This window comes from Mucor velutinosus, assembly GCF_035048745.1.
Source record: "Mucor velutinosus strain NIH1002 chromosome Unknown tig00001563, whole genome shotgun sequence".
NCBI lineage: Eukaryota > Fungi > Mucoromycota > Mucoromycetes > Mucorales > Mucoraceae > Mucor > Mucor velutinosus.
Window position 1 is genome coordinate 1,181,644 of NW_027041904.1, and position 23,921 is coordinate 1,205,564.

Below are 23,921 nucleotides of genomic sequence, written 5' to 3' on the forward strand. Positions count from 1 at the left end.
TAATAGAACATACCTTTATCAAGTTGACATTACTGTTTTTTTATTCTTTTTTTTCCGTGAATTTTAGTCTGTAAAGCCTCAAATTCCACAGATACATCAACATGAAGGCAATATTTATGCTGGAACAAAGCAGCAATCGACGAGAATGTGGCATACTACAATATACTGAAATAAACAATAGGTTCAATACTATCCAAGCGTTACTGATACATTATACATAATCGACTGTTATTCCTACCATTTTTCAAAAATAAACTTGAGAAAATATTAAAGTTACACTCCAGAGGGCTTTTTTATTAGTACCTATAAAATTGATACAAAATTTTTATTTGCAAATTTGCGTCAATGGCCGAGCGGTTAAGGCGTCAGGTTTAGGCCCTGGTCTCTTCGGAGGCGTGAGTTCGAACCTCACTTGACGCACTTTTTGGAAAATTGTGTTTTTTGTCGTACAACTTTGATATGGAGTGTCACCAAACTCTGCTTTGTGGGTTTATGATGCATTGGGCACTCCCTTTTGTTGTTGTCAATTGTTGTATGATGTTAGCACCAGGTCAATACCAATGTGAGATTTGGCGCTGAGGCGTCCTATTTTTGGCTGCAATGTGTTGATTCTTGTCGACATGATTGGCGTATGTATATCTTTGCATCTATTTTTCAATCATGATAAATATAATTGCAATATTTGATATATAGCTTGAATAATTTTAAGAAATACAATATATGTTTATATCTTTATTAATTGTGAGAGCTATAACGCCAAAAAGCATGTATTATACAATCAAACTGTACGAGGATGCTTATAATCATGAGATATTCAAAATTGAAAATGGTTGTTCTTCAATGTCGGATGGTCATTTATATGAGGCTTAACAACGTACCCCAATCTTTATTAACAGCATTTCTAATATCAAAGCAAGCACATTGATAATGCTGATTAATAAGGAGTTACTTGGAATATTATATGGTTTCGCAATTATTGATGGTAGCTTGCGTCAATGAAGTTGAATGATGAAGTGTTACTTGGTACAGATTTTCGAGTTCTACATGTTGATATTGAGAATCTTCAATGTAGGTCTTGCTGTCAATTGTTGCCGGTCGATATATCTTTGTTGACTTGTCTCCTACAAGACGAAGCACAGGCAAGTAAGGGTAATACAATTCAAACGACATGCTAAAGCGCTGTAATTTTTTCAGATCCTTCAAATAAATATCACACCATGGATAAGGCCCTGTTTTCAATATACTCAGTTCAACCAGATTTGGGCAGCACGAGTTGATCCATCGAAACGTAGGATTTCGTAGGGTAACCATTTCAAGTTGCAGCATAGTTAGCCTTGAAGTAAAACATGGCATTGGAGTGGTGAAATCCTGCTGCAATGATCGAGGTTGTCGAGGCACATTCCAATACTTGTGCGTCTTGTCAATACTGTCTCTCAGTCCCATCTTTTTACTGATCATGAGCTCAGATCCCTCCTCAATCAGTACCTCACCCTCTCCATATTTTTCTTGGCCATCATCAGTGTAAAATAGTAGATAGTCGACACCTGCAACTGAGTAAACTTCAAAAATCGGGTCAGGAGAACGTTCCCTAGCAACGACATTTGCATCAATATCGAAATCAGCTGGCGGTGAAGGCGTATTAGAGTCATCATCCTCAAAGAATGCGTCCCTCTGTACGATTCGACGAATATGGTTATCGTAATGGCCGCTTTTTCCAACACAATACTGATCAAGGCCATCCACAGTGACCAAATGTGCAAGACCGTATATTGACAGTTTCTTCAGCTGAGGTGCACTTGTTAAAATGTTGGAAAGAGAGACCTTTTCTCGCAAACTCACGCCTGTGATCAAACAACTAAGCTCCAAATGAAGTGTGTGCAGATTTAATAGCGGTGAAAACAGGTTCTTGAAGTAGTCGAATGTATCAATGTTGCCGTAAACATAATCTATACTCAAGTTGCGTATCTGCGGGCTGTACATTGAAATGGAAGAGTATGCATCATGCAAGCTGTGAACAACGTCTACCAAGTCAGGGCGAATGATGCTTTCTGTTCGTAATAGTGACAAGTCGTTCAAGCTGGGAAAGATTCTCAGTAATTGTGTCGCATTCTCCTTAATGATTCCGTCGCAATTTTTAAGGTGAAAACTGTTTAAAGAAAAAGGCTGGACTTCTGCATACAGATATGGAAAGGTGGGGAATCTCATACTGCAAATAGTCAAGTTCTTGAGTTTTGGGCAGGATAAATGCAGTTGATTCAGGAAATGAATTGCCTCATTGCCAGATTGATCGCCGTTTTCAACTTCCAGTGTTTTCACATTGGGCAGCGAGTACATTTTGTTGGATGAACCAGGGATAAGCAAATCTTCAAGATCACCCGTTACATCTTGCAATTGAGGCGCCAAGAACTCCAATACCTTTGGCATTAGCAGCGAGTCCATGCGAATCTTCACCAGACTAGTAGACCAATATTTTGAAATGAGCTGGATTGCTGGTTCAACCTTGAGTTTGTTGGAATAGTTGGAGAACAACGTGAGATCCTTGACCTTAGGGCAGCTGCTAACAAAGCCCTGGAACTCTTCATTGGTGATGGGTGCAACCAAATGTAACGAGGTTGTGTATTTCTTCAGCCCTGCACTTTGACGCAAATAGCCTTCAACGTGGTTGCGAGTAGTGAGAACGGCTTTGGCAAAAACAAGTGGACTGAAAACCTTCTTCCAATGCTTACATACAAGCGTACAAGACCTTTTCTCTTGCTGATTCAAATGAGATCCAATGATTCTGTATACTTCAGCTGGTAGTTTCTCCATTATATGAATATAAGATCAAGAGAGTTGAGAAACGAAAAGATAAATAGACTTTTCATCCCTTTTAATGTTGCTGCGTTGCACCGAATTTTGCCTCCGCCTATTCACTACAGGACCCATTTTGTTGGACCCATCGAATAGATTTGCAACTATGCGTTTTAAAGAAAATACGCCACTAGGTAGCTTATAGTATGATTATTTATTTAAATAATGCTACAAGGCACATCTCACATATATTCAGCTAAGCAGCTACATTTGAAGCAGCTTCTTTATCCACCACATTAGCCAATCTACGGAGCGCTTCATCCATGTTCTCCTTGGACACATTGCTGTATGATACTCGAATGTATTCGGTCTTTGTCTCGTGAGGCATAAAAGCAACGCCAGGAATAGCAAGTACGTTCTCCTTTAAAGCCTTTTTCATGACCAAGTCGTAAGAATCTTCTATGCCGCCCAGCAAGCGTAACCAAACAAACATGCCTGCATTAGGCACAACCCACTCTGCACGTCCCTTCATTCTGCTGTTTAAACATTCAACAAATTCATCTCGTTTTTGACGATAAAAATCAGCAACTTGATCTACATGCTTGAAGAATCCAGAGTGACCCCAATGATCCAATAACTGATAAGCCATTACCTGAGGCAAGCCGGATGGTTGAAGGTTGGTCACCATCGTGTGCATGTTGATGCGTTCCAGCAAAGGCTTAGGACCAGTGATCCACCCGATACGAAGACCAGCAGACAGAATCTTTGACATGCTATCACAACGAAGGACTCGTCCCTCTCTATCGATAGATAAATAAGAAGGAATTCGATCCTTGGCAAATTGCAGATAATAGTAAGCATCATCCTCGAGGATCAGTACGTCGTACTTGGAGCAAATCTCATAAACAGCTTGCTTACGCTCTAATGTTGCAGTGCTTCCTGTCGGGTTTCCACCAGTAGGGATGGTATACAAGCAGCGAGGTCGAGGCTGATCCTTCTTGCCATTGGGATTGCTTTCAGGCCAGTTGGCAAGCATCTTCTCTAACTCTTCAGGTATAATACCATAGCCATCAGTAGCAACATCTGCAAGATCGCATTTAAGAGTTCTGAGGAATGAAAGACAGCCAGTGTATGATGGATTCTCGATCAAAATAGAATCTCCATCATCGATCAGCATATCAAAAGCCTAGACACAGTGTAAATACTTAATTTTGTACCCAATTTATATCCAACACTACTTACCTTTGTCAAGAGATCTTGAGATCCAACACCAATGGAAAGATCAAAATCTACAGGTGGTTTATGTTCGATATTTTGCAATTCTCGTAGCCAGTCGTTCAGATGGGGCAAGCCAGGCTACAGTAACGATGGTTAACCGTGGTATCGCGAGGGAGAAACAGCCTACTTACAGTCAAATCATACGACAGTGAGCGATTAAACAACTGAGCGTCAATGTCAAGTGTCTCTCCAGATTTGAGGGTGATGCTCATGCCAGCAAAAGGAAATGTACCAGAGTTGGGTTGACCTGCTCCTAAAGAGATCTATCAAACAAGCTATTAATTAAGTCTAATTAATAAAGATTCAGACTAGCTGGACTCTTACCATATCTTTTTGATGCAAGTACGGTGAAATTGCACGGACTAAATATCTGGCATAAATACTCTTTGTAAGACTGCAGCCAATCTTTAATAATACTCACTAGCCGATGGCTTTCTGGCTTTACTACGTTGACTGATAAATCTCTGATAGTCCATTTTAGTGTCAAAAACTGAAAAGTGTAAAGATGTGTGGTGGCAGAATAAAAATTCGAGATGATAATCTCTGGGAATATCAAGGCGATAATCGCATCTCGTTAAAGGCATTGACCAATGAGAATATGAGCTAAATGTACAGGTACACGGATGGGTTGATTGGCTGCCGAGTTCTTTGCTGGACGCAATGCTCTTCTTCAGCTCTACAATCGGTATTATACAAATTCACTGGTATTTATTGGATGTTTGTTATTCAATTATTCATAAAAGTAGGGTATCTATATACAATGGGAACAACCATCTTGATTCCTTTGTCCTTGTGTGTAGGGAGGAGTAAGGAGAAAGGTATTTTTCTGAAATGAACATATTAAATGATAGTTGTAAAGAGTGTAAAGAGATAAGTAATAATACTACAATGTTAAGAGATAAAGAAGGAGAGTCTGCGAACTTAGTGGGCATGATCATCTAAAAGACCGCCTAGAGCTCTGAAACGACCAAATGCCATTTCACCAAAGAAGACACCAATTACGATAACCACAAGGAAGCCACCATTGCCGGTCATAACAACCATCATGAGGAGATAACTAATAAACGAGTTGAAGGCACTAAGAAAGCTTCTGACAGTATCAGTCGTCCAGGAGAAGGGTGGCACTGCAGGTAATCTAAGTGGGCTGGGGTATGCGTTTGGACTGAATGATTGTGAGGATGAATCGTCTGTTGGATTGGCTGATTTCTCGAGATCGGTCTTGACAGCCTAGAGCACAAGGTTAATACTTTAGAATTTAGCAAGTGTTGTCTTGAAACTCACAGCAGATTGGACTGATACCGATTGATTTCCTGCAACTCTATTATCACGAAGTCGTTTCCAGGCAATGAAGTAAGCTTCGAGAGCAGGAAGACCTCTAGAGAGGATGGCGAAGAAGAATAAACCAAAGCATGCACCAATGTAAGCACCTTCAGATTTGGGGACCCAGGCATCAAACCAAATGCCATCACCAGAGGAGCTCCAATGGAATGTACCCATAGACATAGACATACCACTCATATCCATATGAGACATGTCATGAGAAGCAGCTGTGGGTGTAGCCGTTGCCGTTGCCATGGACATAGTAGCTGAAGCTGCCATAGACATGATTGAAGAGCTAGCGCTAGCGCCCATATTTCCCATATCGTGCATTGAATGATCCATTTTTAAAGAATATTTATGTATTTGTAACGAAGAATAGAAAAAGCGAATAAAAATAGGGATTTGCATACTCGTATTTATATGTATTTCCCCTTTTTGAATTATTTCAATTGACAGCTGGAGAGCGATAATCGCGCACTTGAGGATGTCATCAGTTGTTGGTAACCCAGATATGGAGGATCTCACCGCTGCAACACGGAGTTCTCTAGATGATACTGCCCCAAGACGAATGTGTCATATCATAGAATAAAGGAAATAAAAGCATAACTATATTGCATCCTAGCCATCAAATTCTTTTGTGTTGAATTGAGGTCAACATATTCCTTAAGTCGAAATCAACATAATTCACGACTGACCAGTTACCCAGACCATTTTGTGATCCGCACCGTCGAAGGTTCTTCTGATGAGGCGAGCAACCATACGCAGTTTCATAGCGAAAACTTCTCAATCCTTCTTATTTTTAGATTCCTTATTCCATCAATATGAATTTATGCTAAAGCTCTATTACAGAAACTATGGGCTGACAATTTTTTTCCCATGTATTCTATGCAAATTCTATTACAAATATGCGGTTGCACAAACATAAAATCAACATGGACAAAAAGAAAACAATGCCTACATTCCTCCCATTTCATTGCGCCAGAGAATGAGAAGTATACTCGAGAAAAAAAAGTTGCTGATGGCGACCAGTTTCACACAACAGTGTATATTTTACATGGCCGTTTTACCTCCTTGTTCCATAGTAGCGAAATCCTCTCAATCTTAGCCAATCAAATCAACTTAAAAAGGTCTTCAAATCAGAGCGCGTATGTCGTACAGATACTAGTAGACGCCGCCATTAAATCATCTGATGGGTCATTGTTCTGTTGTGTTTTTTTCAGACTTCTACGACAGCACTTTGCAGCATTGTTGCCAAGCTCATACGTATCTATTCACAAAAATCAGATGGATCAGGATCAGTATTTGTGCTTGAAGTTTACAATTTACAATTTACATTGTGTGCTAAAGGCAAGTACAACTATAAAGCGCTTAATAGATGGAGATTTATCTGTGGAGCATATCGGTTTCATGAGGTCGGGTTCATGCGATGACTCAAAAGAACATGCATTTGCAGCTATTTTCTTGAGTTTCCATCTTGGTGCTTTGTTTAAATAAAAAATCTGTGACCCTGTGGAGCTTATGCGTCTAGAAATACTTTAAAGCTGCTCGGATAAACATTCTTCTTTAGCATCGATCACGACGCATTATGCTTAAAATGAATGGTTGATCCAGCAAGCACTATGTTACATCAAATTGTCTATTTGGGAAATAATTTGACATATCAACTCCGCTCAGGGGTCAAGGTCAGACTGGGTGCTTGCTTTTGTCTCAATTTACCATCTTAATGAGCTCGATGCATTGTTTACTAGATTAACGCCAATCCTCTACTATGTGGAGTTTGCTGCTATTGTAGTAGATATAGACAATGAAAGTGCTCCGTTCTTCTCTATCGTTGCAGAGAAGAGGTTTTTACTATCAATAACAGCTACCATTTACCACAAACTGTTTATGTTGTCTTGTTCAGTTTTATCCTGAGAAAACATGTAGTTCTTGGTTATCTTCCTTCACTATCTAGCTGCAGTGAGCGATGTTTGAAAGCTTTGGGCAGTGAAACGGCTGACACCTGATTAGGCAGCTCTCTGGCCCCTTTAATTGGATATGACTACACGAACCTCTTTTAGGCAAACTTCCAGCTCCTTCGAGTAATCCTCATCCATAGCGACGTCAGCAGAGTTACAAAGTCAGTGGCTTATTATAATTTTACATAAAACAACCAGCTGCGCGTGTACCAAGCTGCCTCTTTTTATACATTTGACAAAACTTATTTTGCAACAATGGCTGAATATCTCGCTAGTATCTACGGTACTGAAAAAGACAAGTGAGTGAATAGGAAATATATGGTACAATGTAAGTATACTAACGAATATCTCCTCGATTAGAGTAAACTGCTCCTTTTACTTCAAGGTAATTATCACTGTAGAATATAACTTCAACTTGTATTAATCTATATACTCTTAGATTGGTGCTTGCCGTCATGGAGATCGCTGTTCTAGAAAGCATGTCAAACCTACATTCTCACAAACACTCTTGATTGCCAACATGTATAAAAATCCAGCTCACGATCCCAACAACCACATGAACGAAGCTCAACTTCAAAATGATTTTGATTTATTCTATGAAGATGTGTTTACAGAACTTGCAAAATATGGCGAAATTGAAGAAATGGTTGTTTGCGATAATGTGGGTGACCATTTGGTTGGTAATGTCTATTGTCAATTCCGTTTAGAAGAGTCTGCTGGTAATGCAGTAACTAGCTTAAATAATCGATTTTACGCAGGTAAGTGTAGCTATTTTTCGTGTAGACAGGTTGATATTCACTCGGTTTATCATACAGGACGTCCACTATATGCAGAACTATCACCAGTGACCGACTTCAGAGAAGCTTGTTGTAGACAGCACGAAATATCAGAATGTAACCGTGGTGGTTTCTGTAATTTCATGCATTTGAAACATCCCTCTCGTCAATTACGAAGAGAATTATACGAAGGACAAAGATTGGATATAAGAGAGAAACGCAGAGAAGAAATGCGTCGCGAGGATGAGGAAAGAAGGTCAAGAGACAGAGATTATCAACACGAAAGATCTGATTACAAAGCCTCGCCTGAAAGATCTGAAATCAAGCAAGAGTACTAGGAGTGTGTAAAAAAAAAGAAGAGCTTTTATTGGAATTAAATGAAAGTGTATATCATAAGTATCCGTTTAAATAAATACTGCATCTAGTTGTTTTAATATGCTATGCCATGTTGTTTGGACAGTCTGTTTGCGTAATTGCTACTTTGGTTAAGTGATATACTTGAATCAGTCATGTTGCTGGCTCGTCGATTGTATATTAAACTAGAGCAAGAAGAATCGCAAAGGGGTATATTGTTGTGTTGTTGTTGTTGCTGCTCTTTTGGAAGTGAGAGCACTTTGGGCACTCGCCCAATGATGTTGGAATTTCGGCTTGTATGTTGTATGATGCTGAAAAACTGTTTCTCGTTGAAATATTTAAGCACTTGCCACGTAGGATTCAGGAACGATAGTCTTCTTTCGAAAAAAGACAGTTTCTCTGTTGATGCAGTTAGTTCAAGTGTGCTGTCTGTCATTGAGATGATTTCTTACGTTTTCCAATGCCACCATTTGACTTGATACCATGAAGTGTCTTGGCTGGTGGTGCAAAAAGACCTTTAGTCCCTTGAGCAATTGGTAGTTTATTCTTTTCAATGCGGCAAATGTTCCTTGAGATACACACGCCAGCAAGTGTTGCAGCATAGGCAGTCTTTTCTTCTGTTACATTTGTGGCATCTCCACCAGCAAATATATGGCGATATTTCCAATGCTCTAGTTGCAGTGTAGGTTTAACTTTAATCAGACCGTTTTTATCGAGGCACTCTTCCAGTGAGGGTGCATTTGTGCTTTTTTCTATAAAAGATGTATTGACTTTGACACCTGTGGCCATAAAGATTGTGTAGTCATTGCTTGAATAGATGCGCCCGCTTGATCCAGCATACTCGTAGTCGCCTTGGATGATGTGAGCCTTTATCTTCTCATTTAAGACGATTTCAACGCCAAGGCCTTTGAGAAACTTTTCAGCCTTCCTGCGTTGCTTATCATCCCCTCTGCAAATAATTCGATCTCGACCCTCGACGAGAATCACCCTCTTCTTGGGAATAGGTGAATGAAATGTCTTTTTGGCAATCGCAGCTGCCAATTCACAACCTACTAGGCCTGCGCCTGTGAAAAAAAAGGAATGATGATGAATATCATGCTATTTGCTTGATGGAATGAACAGTTTTACCTATTATCAAGATTTTCTTAGCGTTCCTGATTCCTGCAGCAATACTGTCTAGCCCAGCCGTTCGATATAATGAGGATGAATCACTAGATTTCAATTGACCAGCATAGGAACTTCCAGTGGCTATCACTAGATAATCACAGTAGATCTGTCGTTTGTTAGTATGCAATCTTTTGCATTCAGTTTGAATTAGGGTACCTTTTCTCCATTCACCTTGACGCATTTTGCATCGTGGCATATATCTTCGGCCCATCCAATGATGATTCTTCCATTCTTGATGTATGAATCATGTGCAAACCTGAGCGATGACGATTCTTCAGGACTGACAACTTTTGTAATAATGTGAGGCGTGTATTCGAATGAATCTAAGCTTTCAGATTAGCGTTCACTTTGAATCACTAGTTTACATGCCAGCGTACCTTTCGTATCAATCAATGTAACATGAAACAATGGCATTGGGTCTAAGATAGATGCTACTGTGAAGCCCTAGTGTGTGTCAGTATTGAATTGAAATAAAATCTAACGCCATACTTACAGTGAATCCACCGCCGATAATGACCACTCGCTTCTGTGCAGAAGTCGCTTCTCTGCTGAATAGTTTGCTTTGTTTAGTACTAACTGTGGCGAGTGGTGATGACAAAAAGTCGCTCAGCTTGGTCATCTGTATCATAAAACGAGATTTCTTAGTCATCACGCTATCATGGTTGCTTGTGCCAACGTACAAGCATTACTAATACTTCTTCTTCCGTCTCTTTTAATATGTCTAATGCTTGGTTTCGAGTGAATATTGCCCACTGTACTGTTGATAGTCTTTCTTTTACTAATTCTTGTGTTTTAACATTGATTTCCATTGGTGCGTTAAGGGCAATAAATGTATTGTAGATGCTGTTCAGAATATTAATAGATGAGCGTACAGTCAAGATAAGAAAACATACCGCCTGAATATCTCTTCTGCATCTTCTGAAGTCCCTATACCGTCATGCCGTAACTGATTCATGGCTTCAATGAACAGCAGGTTTTCCTGGGACCACGACTTTGTCAAATAAGACTCGAATGAGCTCAACAAGATGGGATCTTCCAAGACCTGATGCAAATCAAGTTCAGGTCGTCCAGCCAGAAGACTTTTTAGTGATTCTCTTGACTGATTTTGTTTCTTAATGTTCATAATATAGATATGCGAGAAAAGAAAAAAAGAAGAACCCCCCCCCCCCTAGAAAATTGTAAATTAGATTAAATGCCATGGAAATGAAACAGTTCATGTGCTGGCAGCCAAGCCGTATAAACTTTTATTAATAAGGTAAATTCTCGAAAGACTCCAGTTCTTTTTATCGCATCATACATGTTTCAAGCGCAATTATGATTACACTATCTGCTATCAAATTCTGTTGCTTTCTAGGTATCCTGGCATGAAAAGCCTTCTGTGCCTAGATCACTCTTATTCGATAATGGACTTTATCATACTTATTATCCTGAAATGAATGCCATATGTTTTATGTGATGGAAGGAATAAAAATTAGGCGTTCTTCAGATATAAATCAAAACAAAACCAATTGGATTCTGCTTGATGAAATATAATCAGGCCCTTTTTTTTTTTTGTGTACACATGAGCATGTCAGAATGTGTGCCTGATAGGAAAGTTCCGTGCACACAATCTCCTTAAGCAAGCTTATTCAGTAACCTCCTCCATTGGTGAATACTGCTTATTTTAGCTTGCGGGCCATTATCTAGCCTTCCCGCCCAATGTACTGATGCAAAGATTACGAGTGCATGGTAACTGATTTGGCAAGAAGATCAAACGCCATCTACAGCATAGCTGTTCAATTTTTTTTAAAAGATTGATTGAAGAAAACGTAGCTATTAAACCTTTGAATTGAATCAATGCGTTTTCTCATTCTCATTCATGCTAATCTGATCCAATATGGTGTCAAGGCTGCTGGATTTGGTGTTTCGTCGCACTACGCGGTGACTGGTGTGGATTAGCCCAACAAATGCCTCCAGACATGTTTGAAAAAGCCACCACTGCACTTATTTAAACTACACAAGATACAATGTCCATCTTGCTACTGGATAACGAGGAGAATAATGCAAGCAAAATACTCGAGAGAAACGGCTTGATAGATGAAGGAGACATAGGAAAAGACCTCCTTGCGGACGAATTAAGGAAATCAATCCAGGAAACCACAGCCGACATGCCTTTAGGAAAAGCACTTCATTTATTGCTCAATGTCCATCGCCAAGTATTTGACAAGGCCGTCTCTTCTATACAAAAGAGTTCGACAACAGCAGAGATAGCCATCAAGGTTGCAGAATGTGGGTATGCGTTTTACTACATGTAGCAATGTATGTTCATTCAAGATTTGACATGTAGCTCCAACTATCAAGGCTCTCTTATCCATCCAGAATCACATATCAAAAGACCCTCCAGCATTGTTCAAACAAATCTATGATTCACTCAAAGACAAGTTTCTCAAGAAGCAGCCAGATGAAGCAGCTATGCGTGTAGTCAGCTATTTCACATTGGACTCGAGCACTTGCAAGGTTCAGGCACAGCAAGTGTTGATAGATAAACTGAAATCAGCGGATAAGAAGGACCAGCTAGCAGTAGTAGTGCTGCTTCAATTTCTCATGAAGCACTACAGCGATTCTATGAGCAGAGTGGCATCAGTATTCTTCACTTCTGTAGTACAACTAATCGAAATGCGATCAAGCCAACCTACACTCTTGCCTTGTTCGGCCTGTGAACTGGCATTGCAGTGCACCCAGATAGCATTGACAACCTCACCAGACGCATCGACAAGCGAGACATCCAGCGCCAAGATCATGGAAGTGGAAGAGATCGAGTTCATAGATGCATCAGAGGATATTTGGCAAGGGTTGGATAAAATACTACAAGTACTGGAAAGGTGGCAAAAATCAAAAAGCAGCATTGAACCAGCAGCTTACAAGGAGCTCCATAAAATGATACACGACAAAAATACAGCAGCATGGAAAGCTCTTGTCAAATACATCACACCGAAAAGCATTTTATCAGACAAACCATTGGCTTTGAAGAAGCAGAGACAGATCTTGTCGGATGCAGAGATTAGCAGCAGCACACAACTGTTGATCTTAGCATTGCTACAGAAAGGACAGTGGATTGAAGTCTATGGAGACAAAAGGAGCGCTGTTGTGACATCAATCGAGCAAGACGACATCAAGTCCATCGTCCAGGAAAAGTTCGAGTCATCGATGCAACTAGAGTACCTTGTGCCACAGCTTGCGATGACTTTACCTTGCCTATTCTCCTATTCAAAGATTACCGACAATCAGATGATACAGAGTATCATAGACCAAACAATGAATTCCTCGGATGAAACGCTTAGTAGACTGACACCCATGCTGATGAACCAGCCAGAACCATCCATTTGCTACCTTTTGATGCACATTGTGCAACAAAATACTCACTCCCAGTTTGCGTACGGCATGTTGACTCACCTTATATACAGGCAAACAGATCAGACAGTTGCTATACTACAAGATAACCTGCTTTCTCTAGTCAAGCAGAGCAACCAAGCGTGCGAATTGCTTATCAAATGCATGGAATTTGCAGGTAAATGCGATAGCAGAGTGTGAAGATGGGGTACGTGCTAACAGGTGTCTGTAGATCTGCCTGTGCTGATTCGAAAGTTGATGAAAATGTCCATTGTGGAAGACGAGAGAGAAAAGATGACATGCATTGCACTCATTTCCAAAGCACTTTTGCAAGAACGTTGGGCGAGTAGCAGCATACTGAATTACATTGAGATGGTCCGGGATTTTAAGCTTCACAGAGGGTTCACAGCGCCAAATTCGACTGTACATCTACAGGGACCACAGGACATTGCCTCATTGAATTGGACAGCAGCTAAAGGGAGTGAGGTATTTGAGCCTGACCAAGTACAAACTATCAGTATATCACTTTTGTTACCTCTACAGCTTTGGAGTACGCGTGTGAGTGAGCACAGTTTTGGATCAGCACTACGACAGCTTGTGCAGTATTGCTGTGGTATACCAAAGGATGGTACGTGGATTGAAGCATGGAAGCAGCTCTCTTTTGCGTTTGTCAAAAATCATCAGCTTGTATGGAATGTTGTTGAGGAATGCACCCATAATCTCACATCACAGATCAGGTAACAATTGTGTACAAAGCAGCCCGTGCTCTCTACTGACTGCAGTTGTTAGCATCACTCAGGACGTGGTCAGTGACATATCTATGCAGACCATGGGCTGGAAGGAGAATATCGTGTTTTTGAGATTAAGCCCTATGTTGATATTGCAAGTAAGTATTCAATCTCATATACACACTGGCATATTAACCAACGCGTTGAATGACGAAAATAGACCATACCCAAAGAAGCATTTGATGTACTTTTACTGCCCAACAGCTATGTAAATCTGATTGCACACAAACTAGAAAAGATTGGCGTCGGTCGAGATATAATCAAGACAAGCCAGCAGCAAGATGCGCATACACCTGTTTGTATCCAGTTGATGGATGAGTTATTGCAAAGGTAAAAGTTGGCGTTTTGAGTATCATTGGACCAGCCAATTGATAGCGTCCTCTTCTAGGTCATTCGAGGAAGATCAGTTGAATCAGAACATACAAAATCCAGTGGATTTTAGTATAAGTTTATTAGTGAAACTGTTCTGTGTGTAGCCATTTGATGCTTGCCAATCATTGTTGTCAATATAGGCAAACAATAATAAATAACAGCCTCGGCATCTTATCTCGGCTATATTAGTACAAGCCAGCGCAAACAAACGATCGTTTATGAGGATCCCAAGGGGAAAGATCGCCCATTTAGAATTTTCTTAATCTAGACAATTGCTTACTCATTAATTAAACTGAACGTCATGTTTGCTTCCTGTAGGAACGAAATGAAACTACCCCCTTTTTGAGAGATCAAATGGATTAGGCCAGAAAAATCTTTCATTGGCTCAAAAGAAAGGGGACCACACACGCTGCTGAGGAAGATGATGATGGCCCCGTTTGGTGCCTGGGTCAATTTCCTGTTCGTCATTCAATTAATTGGCCAAGTGTCTCTTTCTTTATATCGAATAGCTCCGCTTTGTTGAAACAGGCTAAAAACAGCATCAAACAATCATTGATCATTAAGAAAAATTTAGACACATCTTCATCCCATCTCTTCCGTCTTTTGCCTCTTTTCTCTCTTTTTTTTTTTTTGGTTTGCTCTCGTTTCTCACAATCGTTTAGAAACATGGCTACTACAAAAGCATTAAGGGCAAAGATCTACTCCATTTCAGGCATCCATCGTAGCACAAATGCAAAGAAATTGAACTCTAAAAAGTTGGCAAAAAGAATCACTGTAGGTGGCATTCCTGCTGATGCCTCCATTCATGTTGAGCACGAGTCATTTGGCGATGATCTGACAGCTATTCCTTACGCTCGAATTCTGAAAAGGGCTGATTCAACCACAGGTACCGATGATGCCATTGCCCAGCAACCAGAATCTGACAGCAGCAGCTCTACCGATTCAAATGTCAGCAGCGATGACAGCTCTTCATCTCAAGAATTCAAGGGCAAACAGGCTTCTGATAGCACGGCGACGGCTGATGATAGTAATGCACCTACTACAGTCAAAGGTGACAACCAGAAGGCATCGGCGACAAAGGATAATGATAATGCCATGACCACCGATGATCAGGTAATAGCACCCGTCTTTTTTAAAAAGTCTAGCTGACTAAGAACTCTTTTTATTTTTAACTTTTTAGACTTCCTTGACAGTCAGAATGGCCGCTACTTCCGTTCAAGATGATTCAACCACTAATGCTCAAGAGGACAGCACCAAAACAACTGCCAATGCGAATAAAACGAGTGCTAATGATCAAGCCGCATCAACCACATCTGCTGATTCAACTGCCGATGACAACACCAAGAGCTCCACCCAGCAGCAGCCGACATCTTCACAGGAAAAGCAGACATCCAGCACAAAGGAAACAGTTTTTTCCTCTTCTTCAGAGCAACCCAGTACTACACCGGCAGCAACGACTGAAGCACCATCTTCTACAGCCGCTGAACCCAACACAAGTACCACAAGATCTTCTCAAAGAACTACCACTATATCTGCTGCAGAACCTACCTCGAGTTCTATTGAGCCATCGAGCTCTGCAGAGCCTACTACAACTACCAGTGCAGCTCCTGTACCCACCTCTAGCTCAACTGAGCCTTCAAGTTCAATGGATCCAACTACTACTGCAACAACAGCAGCACCTACTAGTAGCTCAATTGAGCCAACAACATCTAGCACCACTGTTGCGCTCATTGTCACTTCCTCTTCTGAGCCTCCATCTACTACAGCAACCACGACTACTACATCTTCCATCGCTCCTACTACAAGCTCCAGTTCCAGCGCTATCACTTCTACAGTTGAGTCGAGTACAATTGCGACAACATCTAGCTTGATCCCTTCATCCACTACTACCGCCACCACTACGAGTGCAATTCCTACGAGCAGCATTATTGCCAGCTCCTCCATAATGACTAGTTCTTTTGTTCCATCATCTGTTGCCAGTAGCTCATTTTTGCTTCCATCTTCCGTCTTCAGTAGCTCCTCCATCTCCTCTGCTACATCTTTGGTTTCAAGCATGGCATCTGCTGCTTTTTCTAGTAGTACCTCATCTGCCCAAGCTACATCTGCCACGAGTGCTGCACAAGCATCTCCTTCAACCACTGACCTTCCAAGTAAGTTGTAATTTGCACACATGAACCCAAGCACACATATTCATTAATTTTACAGTGAATAATGCTGAGCCTTCCAGTTCTACCAATAAGGGCGCAATTGCTGGTGGTGTTGTTGGTGGCGTTTGCGGTGCCGCACTGTTAGGTAAGTATATGCTATGGTTATATATTCTTTAACGAATGTTGTCTAATCATCTTTTCATAGCCGCCTTATTCTTTTTGTTGTTTAGAAGGTCCAGACGTAGCAAGAATCAAATGCAAAAGAGCGGTACAAATGACATGTTCCAATACTCACCAGAAAATGGTGGATCAAATTGGGGAGATACCGCAAATACCACTGCTGTTGGTGCTGGCGGAGTAGCTGTTGGCGCCCGTGCTTTTGTACCACCCGCTGATGCACATTCAACGCCTTACACAGATGATTACCCCCCTACAACACCTCACAGTGCGACTCACAACAATGACGATGGCTATTACTATTCGCCTACCAATGCGAATGGGTATCAACATGAGGGCGATTACTACAACACGCCCAATGCTGCTGTTGCTGGTGGTTACTACAACTACACTGATGATAGTCAAATGGGAAGCGAGCCTTACAGCGCTCAACACTATTACAGTGAAGGATACAGCGATGCTACTGCTACTGGTATGGCAGGTGCCACTGGAATGGCAGCATCTGGTGCTTATAGCGCGCATGGTGCTTACGGTAGTGACAAATTGGCAGATACCAGCGATAAAACATTCATGCATGCTGGTGAAAACAATGACCCTCATCAAGTGTTTAGCAAGCCTGATGCTAGAGAAGAGTAATTTACATTTCGTAACATAATAAATTTATTGTGCCTACACACTTTTAAAGCCTCGCAAAGGAAAGGAATTGATACTAAAAGTATTTCAGTGGACTGGCGCTATTAGATGCGAGACTTCAAAAGAAATTAGCGTGGCTAATGTAATTCGTCATTTACTTTCCGTTGGCTTCATGATTAGAATGAAGGTCATTCAGTTTGCAAGCCTGCCCCACCAGCTAAAATTAATTCTAACTCAGACCTACAGTCTGCTCCAGATTGGCCAAATTTAGATAATCTTTCGACTTAAGTTGGACTATTTTTTAGGATTCGACTATATGAAGTGTGATGATCATCCCATGCTTCCTAATACCCATTGCAGACATTGGGTCCACCAACAGTCTTTTCTATCCCTCAGTATGACATTTATCGATGGATTCCTCCGCTAAAAAACAGAGTGATAACAGTGATCCACCCACACAAGGTGGCTCAATGGATTCTAGCCATAATCCAAGCAATCAACTATTTACTTACCAAGCCTTTACCGATGCTCTCAAGGAACAGAAGAGACACAACTTTGAAGTTGTGCCGGATGTGGATAACAACACATTCAAACCTCTGAACACCTACTCAACATTCATTGAAGCTAAAGAACGCAATTCTATCGTCATCGACTGTGCTCAGTTCTTGGGCATGGAGTTCAAGGACACGACTCTCCTCAAGGTACTGCGAGAACAGTTTCCCAAATGCTTAGGTCTCAAGCCTAGGATCATTGGCAAAAACAGGAAGAAGGCCATTGAACTTGGGTTCTCAACTGAAAACCTCTGTCGCGACGCTCTCTTGAAGGAGTTCAAGGTCAATGGAAAAGTCATTGAAGTCAACAAGACTCTGAATCACACTGCAAACGTAATCAACATTGGTATCTCTGAGATCCCACTCATGGAAGAGGATGAATTGAAACCAGCCTTGATCAAGACATTTGAAAGATATGGCGATATCTTGAACATTGGTATCTCAAAGAGTGGAGACTCTGACTGGTTCACTGGAAGAGGATTTGCTACTCTTAATCGGGATAAATTAAAGGAGTCCACTTATGCAAACACCCTAACCCCTCAAGTTGAATTGGAAGGTTTCCCAGGCGCCCATCTGCACTTGGTATGGTCCCAGATGAAGCCTATCTGCACCGACTGCCACACGGACGAGCACGTTAGACTTGACTGCCCCAAGAGAAGAAGAAGACTCTGTCACCGTTGCAAGAGTCCTAACCACTTGATTGCGAAATGTCCTGTGGCCCCATGGAACAACAAATCAACGGAGAATAGCAATGAAACCAAATCAAGCAAGTCTACCCCTGGATCCAATGAGAATGAATTCCAGTTGGTGTCACGAAGAAATTCCAGCAGTAGAGAAGTCAACCTGCTTGATCTTGTGAAACAAGGTCAGCCACAACAACCAGTATCCCAAAACCAATTTGAAATATTAAATCACGAAGTGGAAATGGGAGAGGTCGAAGAGGTCGAAGAGTCCCAAGGAAATGAAGAAAACGACACTGAAAAGTCCACTTCACTAGACAAAGGTGTCAAAATGTCTCGCTCCTCAAGTGAACTAGCCAACAAGAAGCCGTTCAATGTTACCCCATCTGTCACACAATCTACTCCTCGCCTCGCCACCAGAAGTAACCAAACTTTGAAGCTCACTGACGTTGACAAGCTCACTCCATCGAAATCCAAGAGAAATCTGGATGATGCTATATCCCCAAATGGTCAACAGGAAACTGTCCCATTTTCAAAAAAAAAAGAATACAAAAAAGAATGAATCAAGCACCAACGAAGCAGCCGGTTCTTCCAATACCTCTGGTAGCGGAAAGCCACCGCTAAATAAGTCGGATTAGAACTTGAGCCAGAAAAAAAAAAAGAAAAAAAAAAGAAAAAAAATAATAATAATATATATAGAAAAAAAAATGAATAATAATACTAAACACCTAAACATCAAAGTAGGATCTCTTAACTGTAGAAACCTACATTTGAACACCAACCAACACACTACTGACACCTTTATTGGCCTGCTGAAAGACAAGAAATTAAATATACTACTGTGCCAAGAAACCAACATCCCTTCTCACTCTTTTGAAGAAGTAACAGACAACATGAAGATCAAATTCAACTACCACCAAGCAATATGGACCCAACATTGTGCCATAATCAATTTCAACAACTCACTTAACCTGGAAAAAATCAAAGAATCTAACGATGGTAGAATGATCCTGGCAAAACTCTCCATAGCCGACAACTCCATTCCACCAGTATACATTTTGAATCTGTACGCTCGCTCAGGTATATTTGCTGAAGAAACCTCACAACGCAATCAATTCTACAAGAGAACAGTAGAGATGTTGCTAACAATGCCTGAAATTATCCCTGACCTGATAATGGCGGGCGACTTTAACTATAGCTTTGACAGCTCATCAAACCACGCTACTAGGCGCATAGCAAAACCGAAACATCTCATCAACTTTGTAAAGGGGTATATGAATGACTGTATTAACACAAAAGGTGAAAAGTATACCTATACCTGTATTCAAAAGCGGCGAGAACGAGTTACCCTATCCACAATCGACTACATCTTTGCTGGCACCAACACTCACAAAAAGATGCACGACGGGGACGTGGAATTCTTCAGCGATGTATACACCGACCACGCTCTAATTACGATTACACTGACAGTGGAAATGAGCAACAATGGAAAAGGCATATGGAGAGCAAACCCACATCTGGCTAAAAACAAGAGATTCACCAAGAAGCTATCAAAGGAAATCAACAACTATGTACAACACAAGCTGGACCCGGATCTTTCTGCACAAGTCAAATGGGATTTAATCAAGAACATGGCCAAGAAAGTTACAACAAATTTCTGCCGCCATCACAACCAATGGAGAGAGACTAAATTGAAACAACTGAACAGTGAAAGGAACAGAATACTTCGACTCTATGGAAAAGAGCCCCTAACATTGAAGGCACTACTACCACCTATACACCAGGAGATCAGCAAAATCCAAGAAGAAAAGTACAACATTAGCAAATTGAGAGCAGGCAAGCGCTGGATGGAGCAGAATGAAAACTCGCCAGCATACATCAAGAAGACCATTGACAGGCGACTAGAAACGAAGACAATGCCCATGCTGAAGCACCCAACTACTGTAACAGAGTGCACTGACACCAAGTCGAAACTGGATGCCGTCCATACCTTCTATTCCAAATTGTATAGCCCTGAACGGATCGATATAAATAGCATGGAAGGCATACTGAACCACATTACTGTATTTATTTCCCAGGAGGAAAGCGATCAGATCATTGATGACATTCCGTTTGCAGAGATATTTGAGGGATCCCGTAGGAGCCCCAAGTCTAGTAGTCCAGGTTTGGATGGACTTCCATACGAGATCTTACATGTCATAGCAAGTCAACCGATATGCCAAAGAATTATCACCCAAGTATATAACGACGCAATCAAGCTCGGTATATTCCCAAAGTCGTGGCAACAGGCTTGCGTAGTATTACTGCCCAAGAAAGGCGACTTATCTGATCTCAGCAATTGGCGACCTATTACACTGATCAATACAGATTGTAAAGTCTTCACGCGGATCATGAACTCACGAATCACGACAGTGGCAAGCAGACTCATAAACAAAGTACAGACTGGGTTCATGCAAGATAGATACATTGGTGACCAAGGAATGGCCCTACGAGTGATGATGGACAATGCCAAGACAGCAAAGGGAAATAACAAGGACGAATTTGAAGAATATGTGGGAGTCATGTTGGATAACAACAAAGCCTACGACCGAGTGCACCCACACTACCTGGCTCAGGTACTCCAGAAGTTTGGATTCCCAATGGAGTTCATTAGATGTATAGAAAACCTGTTTTTTGGCAACGAGATTTTCATCAACATGAACGGATTTCTAACCAAACCAGTCAAACAGAAGAGAGGATTGCGACAAGGAGACTCTATTTCACCAATCTTGTTCAACTTTGCAATAGAGCCCTTCATACTGTCAATCATCAACAGTCAAGACATATCTGGATACTCAATACAACCAACCAAGCCAGCACCACAGAGGACAATTCAGCTCAACACCCCACCACCTACAAAGATCATGGCCTATGCGGACGATATTCTCATCTTTGTCAAATCAAGAACGGAATACATGGCAATGGAGGAATGCATCAAGACGTATGGTAAGGCATCAAACTCAAAGATCAACTATGACAAGTCATTGGCGTTTCCCCTACATGGTGGCAGAATGGAAGGGTATTTCGGTACAAGACTGAAAACTTACACTCAACAGCGAATGAAATGGTTCGACTACAGTAGCCCAGAGTACATCAAATACCTAGGGTATCCAATATACTATACAATACAACAACGGGATTGTTTCATTGCAGACTTAACCGCCAAGATCAAAGCGCAAGTAGAATTCCTCAAGCCCAGGAAAATATCAATGTACGGTAAAGCTAATGTCGCTAACACAATTATCCTGTCCAAACTGTGGCATGTCCTCAGGCTGACACCTCTACCGAAAGCAACCATCAACAAGCTCAACTCCATCATATATCAATACATAGTGGATGAGAAGAGACTGCAAATCAAAAAAGATGTGTACTACCTACCCAAGGACCAAGGAGGACTAGGTTTGCTACATGTAGGCGCCCAACAACAAACCCTGCAAATGAGGTATATCACAGCACTACTATACCACGACCAGCACAAAACAATCCCGCAGTACCTATACCAATTGATGTCACATACGCTACAAATGGAGACGAACCTGCCTTACATTGATACCATACTGATATTTAAAGAAGCAAGAAGCTACAAGAACAACCTAAAAGATGGGGCCATGAAACTGATTATTGAAACAATGAATAGTCTTCTTGAAAACTGCCGACCAGACTTTACCAATACACCCATCAATATCAACACTTGTTTAACTTTACCACTGACCACTATATACAAGGACTGGGAAGACTTGGAAACTACTGACTACCTCAGGAACCCTACAGCCAAGAGAAGCCTAGTGCAGGATTTTTTCAAGCCAAATCTTAATTACACAGCTCTCGAATACAAGACAAGACAAGAATGCAAATCACCGCAGATACTGTACAAGCTCAAAAGAGACCACAACAACAACCAGTTACACCTTCAAGATTTCTTCAGCAACCTGCTTCATCCAAACAACTCAACTCCCAACAACCAGGAAGAGGCAACAAGTCTAATCCAACATTTTGAGCACGATAGCAACATCATTTGGCTCTGCAAGAACAAAATAATCAGACAACTGCTCCTCAAACAACTGCCTATACAACTGCCAAAAGATCACAACAAAAACATCAACCCCAAGCAATGGAAAGCATTCTACAGATCACATATGCACCAGTCACCTCGAAATTTATGGCTCAAGATCATATACAACAAAGTCCCCTGCAGAAGTTTCCTATACCAAAGTCAAATCAAAGATATAGAAAACAACAGATGCATACAATGTAACGAAGTAGAAGATGCCAGACACCTTCTCATGGAATGCGGAAACAAACACGACGTCTGGGAGTCCGTCTTTAAAGAACACCTAAGCTACCCAACCACAATCAACACTCACCGCATATACAAAGACATGCAGAACCTGACATTATCAAGATACTACATTTACAACCTGGACCTCAAGATCAACATCTTCGACCTTTTTGCCACCATAATCCGAATAATCTGGACCCACCATTTCTTCGTACACTACCGTGGTACCCCTTTTGAGCCCCAAACAGTTGTTAGCAATATCAACAGAGAACTGGATAAGCTGTCCAAAATGGATAGTATTGATTTATAAGACCTCATAAGATACAATATGGCAAGTCACTTTACCTAGTATACACTTGATCCATTTATACAATGATTTTATTAACTATTTATTCATAACTACTTAATAAAACTTTCATTCCATACAAAAAAAAAAAAAAAAAAGTATGACATTTAAAGGACTTTAAATAAAACCTGGAGCTCGTCTCCCCTACAAAAAAATGCTTCTTTAAGCTTTCTTGGAGTGCTTTTAAAGGCGCATCAAATGGTACCAAATAAAATAGATGTTTTGAATAAACTTATTGAGCAATTTATCAAAATATGAAAAGAGGTTTCTGGCCAAAATGTCGAAATTTTACATATCAAAGTCCCACAAAGATGATTTCAGAGGTTGCTTTGGATCGATAGAAACATTTTGATTCAAGATATACCATAGTAAAAGTCTTCGTTATCAAGGTGAAAAATGCGATCGTTTGATTTTCGATGAAAACCATGAGGGGTACCTCATGCTTTTTGGTCGATTTTTGACCATATTTTTTTGGTCCCCAAAAAGTTGAGCAAAGGTGTCAGGAAGTTACTACTACTCGAATACAGCAGTTTGGTGCCATTCTGGTGGCTCAGAAAGGTTTACATGTCAAGATAGTAAGGCTTAAAAGTTGTCAAGTTTGGTTATGTTCTTGCTTCATAGCTTTTAATTACATGGTGTAATTCGCATCTTTGGTAGCCAAAATTGTCTGGAAGAAGGGCAGTTCTGCAGCTTGTGCAATTTCTAATTCGAATAGGAGGCACACTAATTTTGTTAAAGCTAATTTTGATGCGTTATCTTGTTGGTAAGCTTATTAATAATGGAAAAATGAAAAACTGAATTTGCTGCTTATATACTAGGGTTTAGCGCCTTCGTTTTGCTACGGCAAAAACCCTCATAAAAATCAACGTTGCTAAATGTTGGATTAGATGCTTGATT

The 23,921-nt window shown here is 40.8% G+C and overlaps 9 protein-coding genes and 1 non-coding gene across 10 annotated transcripts; 6 read left to right on the top strand and 4 right to left on the bottom strand.

Moving 5' to 3' along the window:
* Positions 1–339: 339 nt before the first annotated feature.
* ATC70_008995 lies at positions 340–420 on the top strand. The gene has a single exon. It is a non-coding gene; the product is annotated as a tRNA-Leu (tRNA).
* Positions 421–957: 537 nt separating this feature from the next.
* Positions 958–2,808, bottom strand: ATC70_008996 (uncharacterized protein; the record flags this gene model as incomplete). Its single annotated transcript, XM_064828237.1, has 1 exon — positions 958–2,808. One exon carries the CDS (start codon positions 2,806–2,808, stop codon positions 958–960), a length of 1,851 nt encoding a protein of 616 aa, XP_064685439.1.
* A 238-nt stretch (positions 2,809–3,046) lies between these two features.
* Positions 3,047–4,544, bottom strand: ATC70_008997 (uncharacterized protein; the record flags this gene model as incomplete). The annotated part of the gene is made up of 5 exons (XM_064828238.1): positions 3,047–3,976; positions 4,033–4,146; positions 4,200–4,331; positions 4,393–4,430; positions 4,490–4,544. 5 exons carry the CDS (start codon positions 4,542–4,544, stop codon positions 3,047–3,049), a joined length of 1,269 nt encoding a protein of 422 aa, XP_064685440.1.
* Positions 4,545–4,989: 445 nt separating this feature from the next.
* Positions 4,990–5,730, bottom strand: HUB1 (ubiquitin-like modifier hub1; the record flags this gene model as incomplete). Its single annotated transcript, XM_064828239.1, has 2 exons — positions 4,990–5,295; positions 5,350–5,730. 2 exons carry the CDS (start codon positions 5,728–5,730, stop codon positions 4,990–4,992), a joined length of 687 nt encoding a protein of 228 aa, XP_064685441.1.
* A 1,871-nt stretch (positions 5,731–7,601) lies between these two features.
* Positions 7,602–8,460, top strand: ATC70_008999 (uncharacterized protein; the record flags this gene model as incomplete). Its single annotated transcript, XM_064828240.1, has 4 exons — positions 7,602–7,645; positions 7,707–7,731; positions 7,786–8,104; positions 8,162–8,460. 4 exons carry the CDS (start codon positions 7,602–7,604, stop codon positions 8,458–8,460), a joined length of 687 nt encoding a protein of 228 aa, XP_064685442.1.
* Positions 8,461–8,908: 448 nt separating this feature from the next.
* ATC70_009000 (uncharacterized protein) lies at positions 8,909–10,766 on the bottom strand (the record flags this gene model as incomplete). Its single annotated transcript, XM_064828241.1, has 7 exons — positions 8,909–9,540; positions 9,605–9,749; positions 9,800–9,966; positions 10,021–10,087; positions 10,137–10,262; positions 10,324–10,486; positions 10,537–10,766. 7 exons carry the CDS (start codon positions 10,764–10,766, stop codon positions 8,909–8,911), a joined length of 1,530 nt encoding a protein of 509 aa, XP_064685443.1.
* An 883-nt stretch (positions 10,767–11,649) lies between these two features.
* On the top strand, positions 11,650–14,276 carry ATC70_009001 (uncharacterized protein; the record flags this gene model as incomplete). The annotated part of the gene is made up of 6 exons (XM_064828242.1): positions 11,650–11,911; positions 11,970–13,190; positions 13,245–13,749; positions 13,802–13,898; positions 13,961–14,130; positions 14,189–14,276. 6 exons carry the CDS (start codon positions 11,650–11,652, stop codon positions 14,274–14,276), a joined length of 2,343 nt encoding a protein of 780 aa, XP_064685444.1.
* Positions 14,277–14,838: 562 nt separating this feature from the next.
* Positions 14,839–17,132, top strand: ATC70_009002 (uncharacterized protein; the record flags this gene model as incomplete). The annotated part of the gene is made up of 4 exons (XM_064828243.1): positions 14,839–15,285; positions 15,353–16,322; positions 16,378–16,464; positions 16,525–17,132. 4 exons carry the CDS (start codon positions 14,839–14,841, stop codon positions 17,130–17,132), a joined length of 2,112 nt encoding a protein of 703 aa, XP_064685445.1.
* Positions 17,133–17,539: 407 nt separating this feature from the next.
* On the top strand, positions 17,540–18,922 carry ATC70_009003 (uncharacterized protein; the record flags this gene model as incomplete). Its single annotated transcript, XM_064828244.1, has 1 exon — positions 17,540–18,922. The coding sequence occupies one exon, from the start codon at positions 17,540–17,542 to the stop codon at positions 18,920–18,922; it is 1,383 nt and encodes a 460-aa protein (XP_064685446.1).
* A 145-nt stretch (positions 18,923–19,067) lies between these two features.
* ATC70_009004 (S10_plectin domain-containing protein) lies at positions 19,068–22,988 on the top strand (the record flags this gene model as incomplete). Its single annotated transcript, XM_064828245.1, has 1 exon — positions 19,068–22,988. One exon carries the CDS (start codon positions 19,068–19,070, stop codon positions 22,986–22,988), a length of 3,921 nt encoding a protein of 1,306 aa, XP_064685447.1.
* Positions 22,989–23,921: the final 933 nt, after the last annotated feature.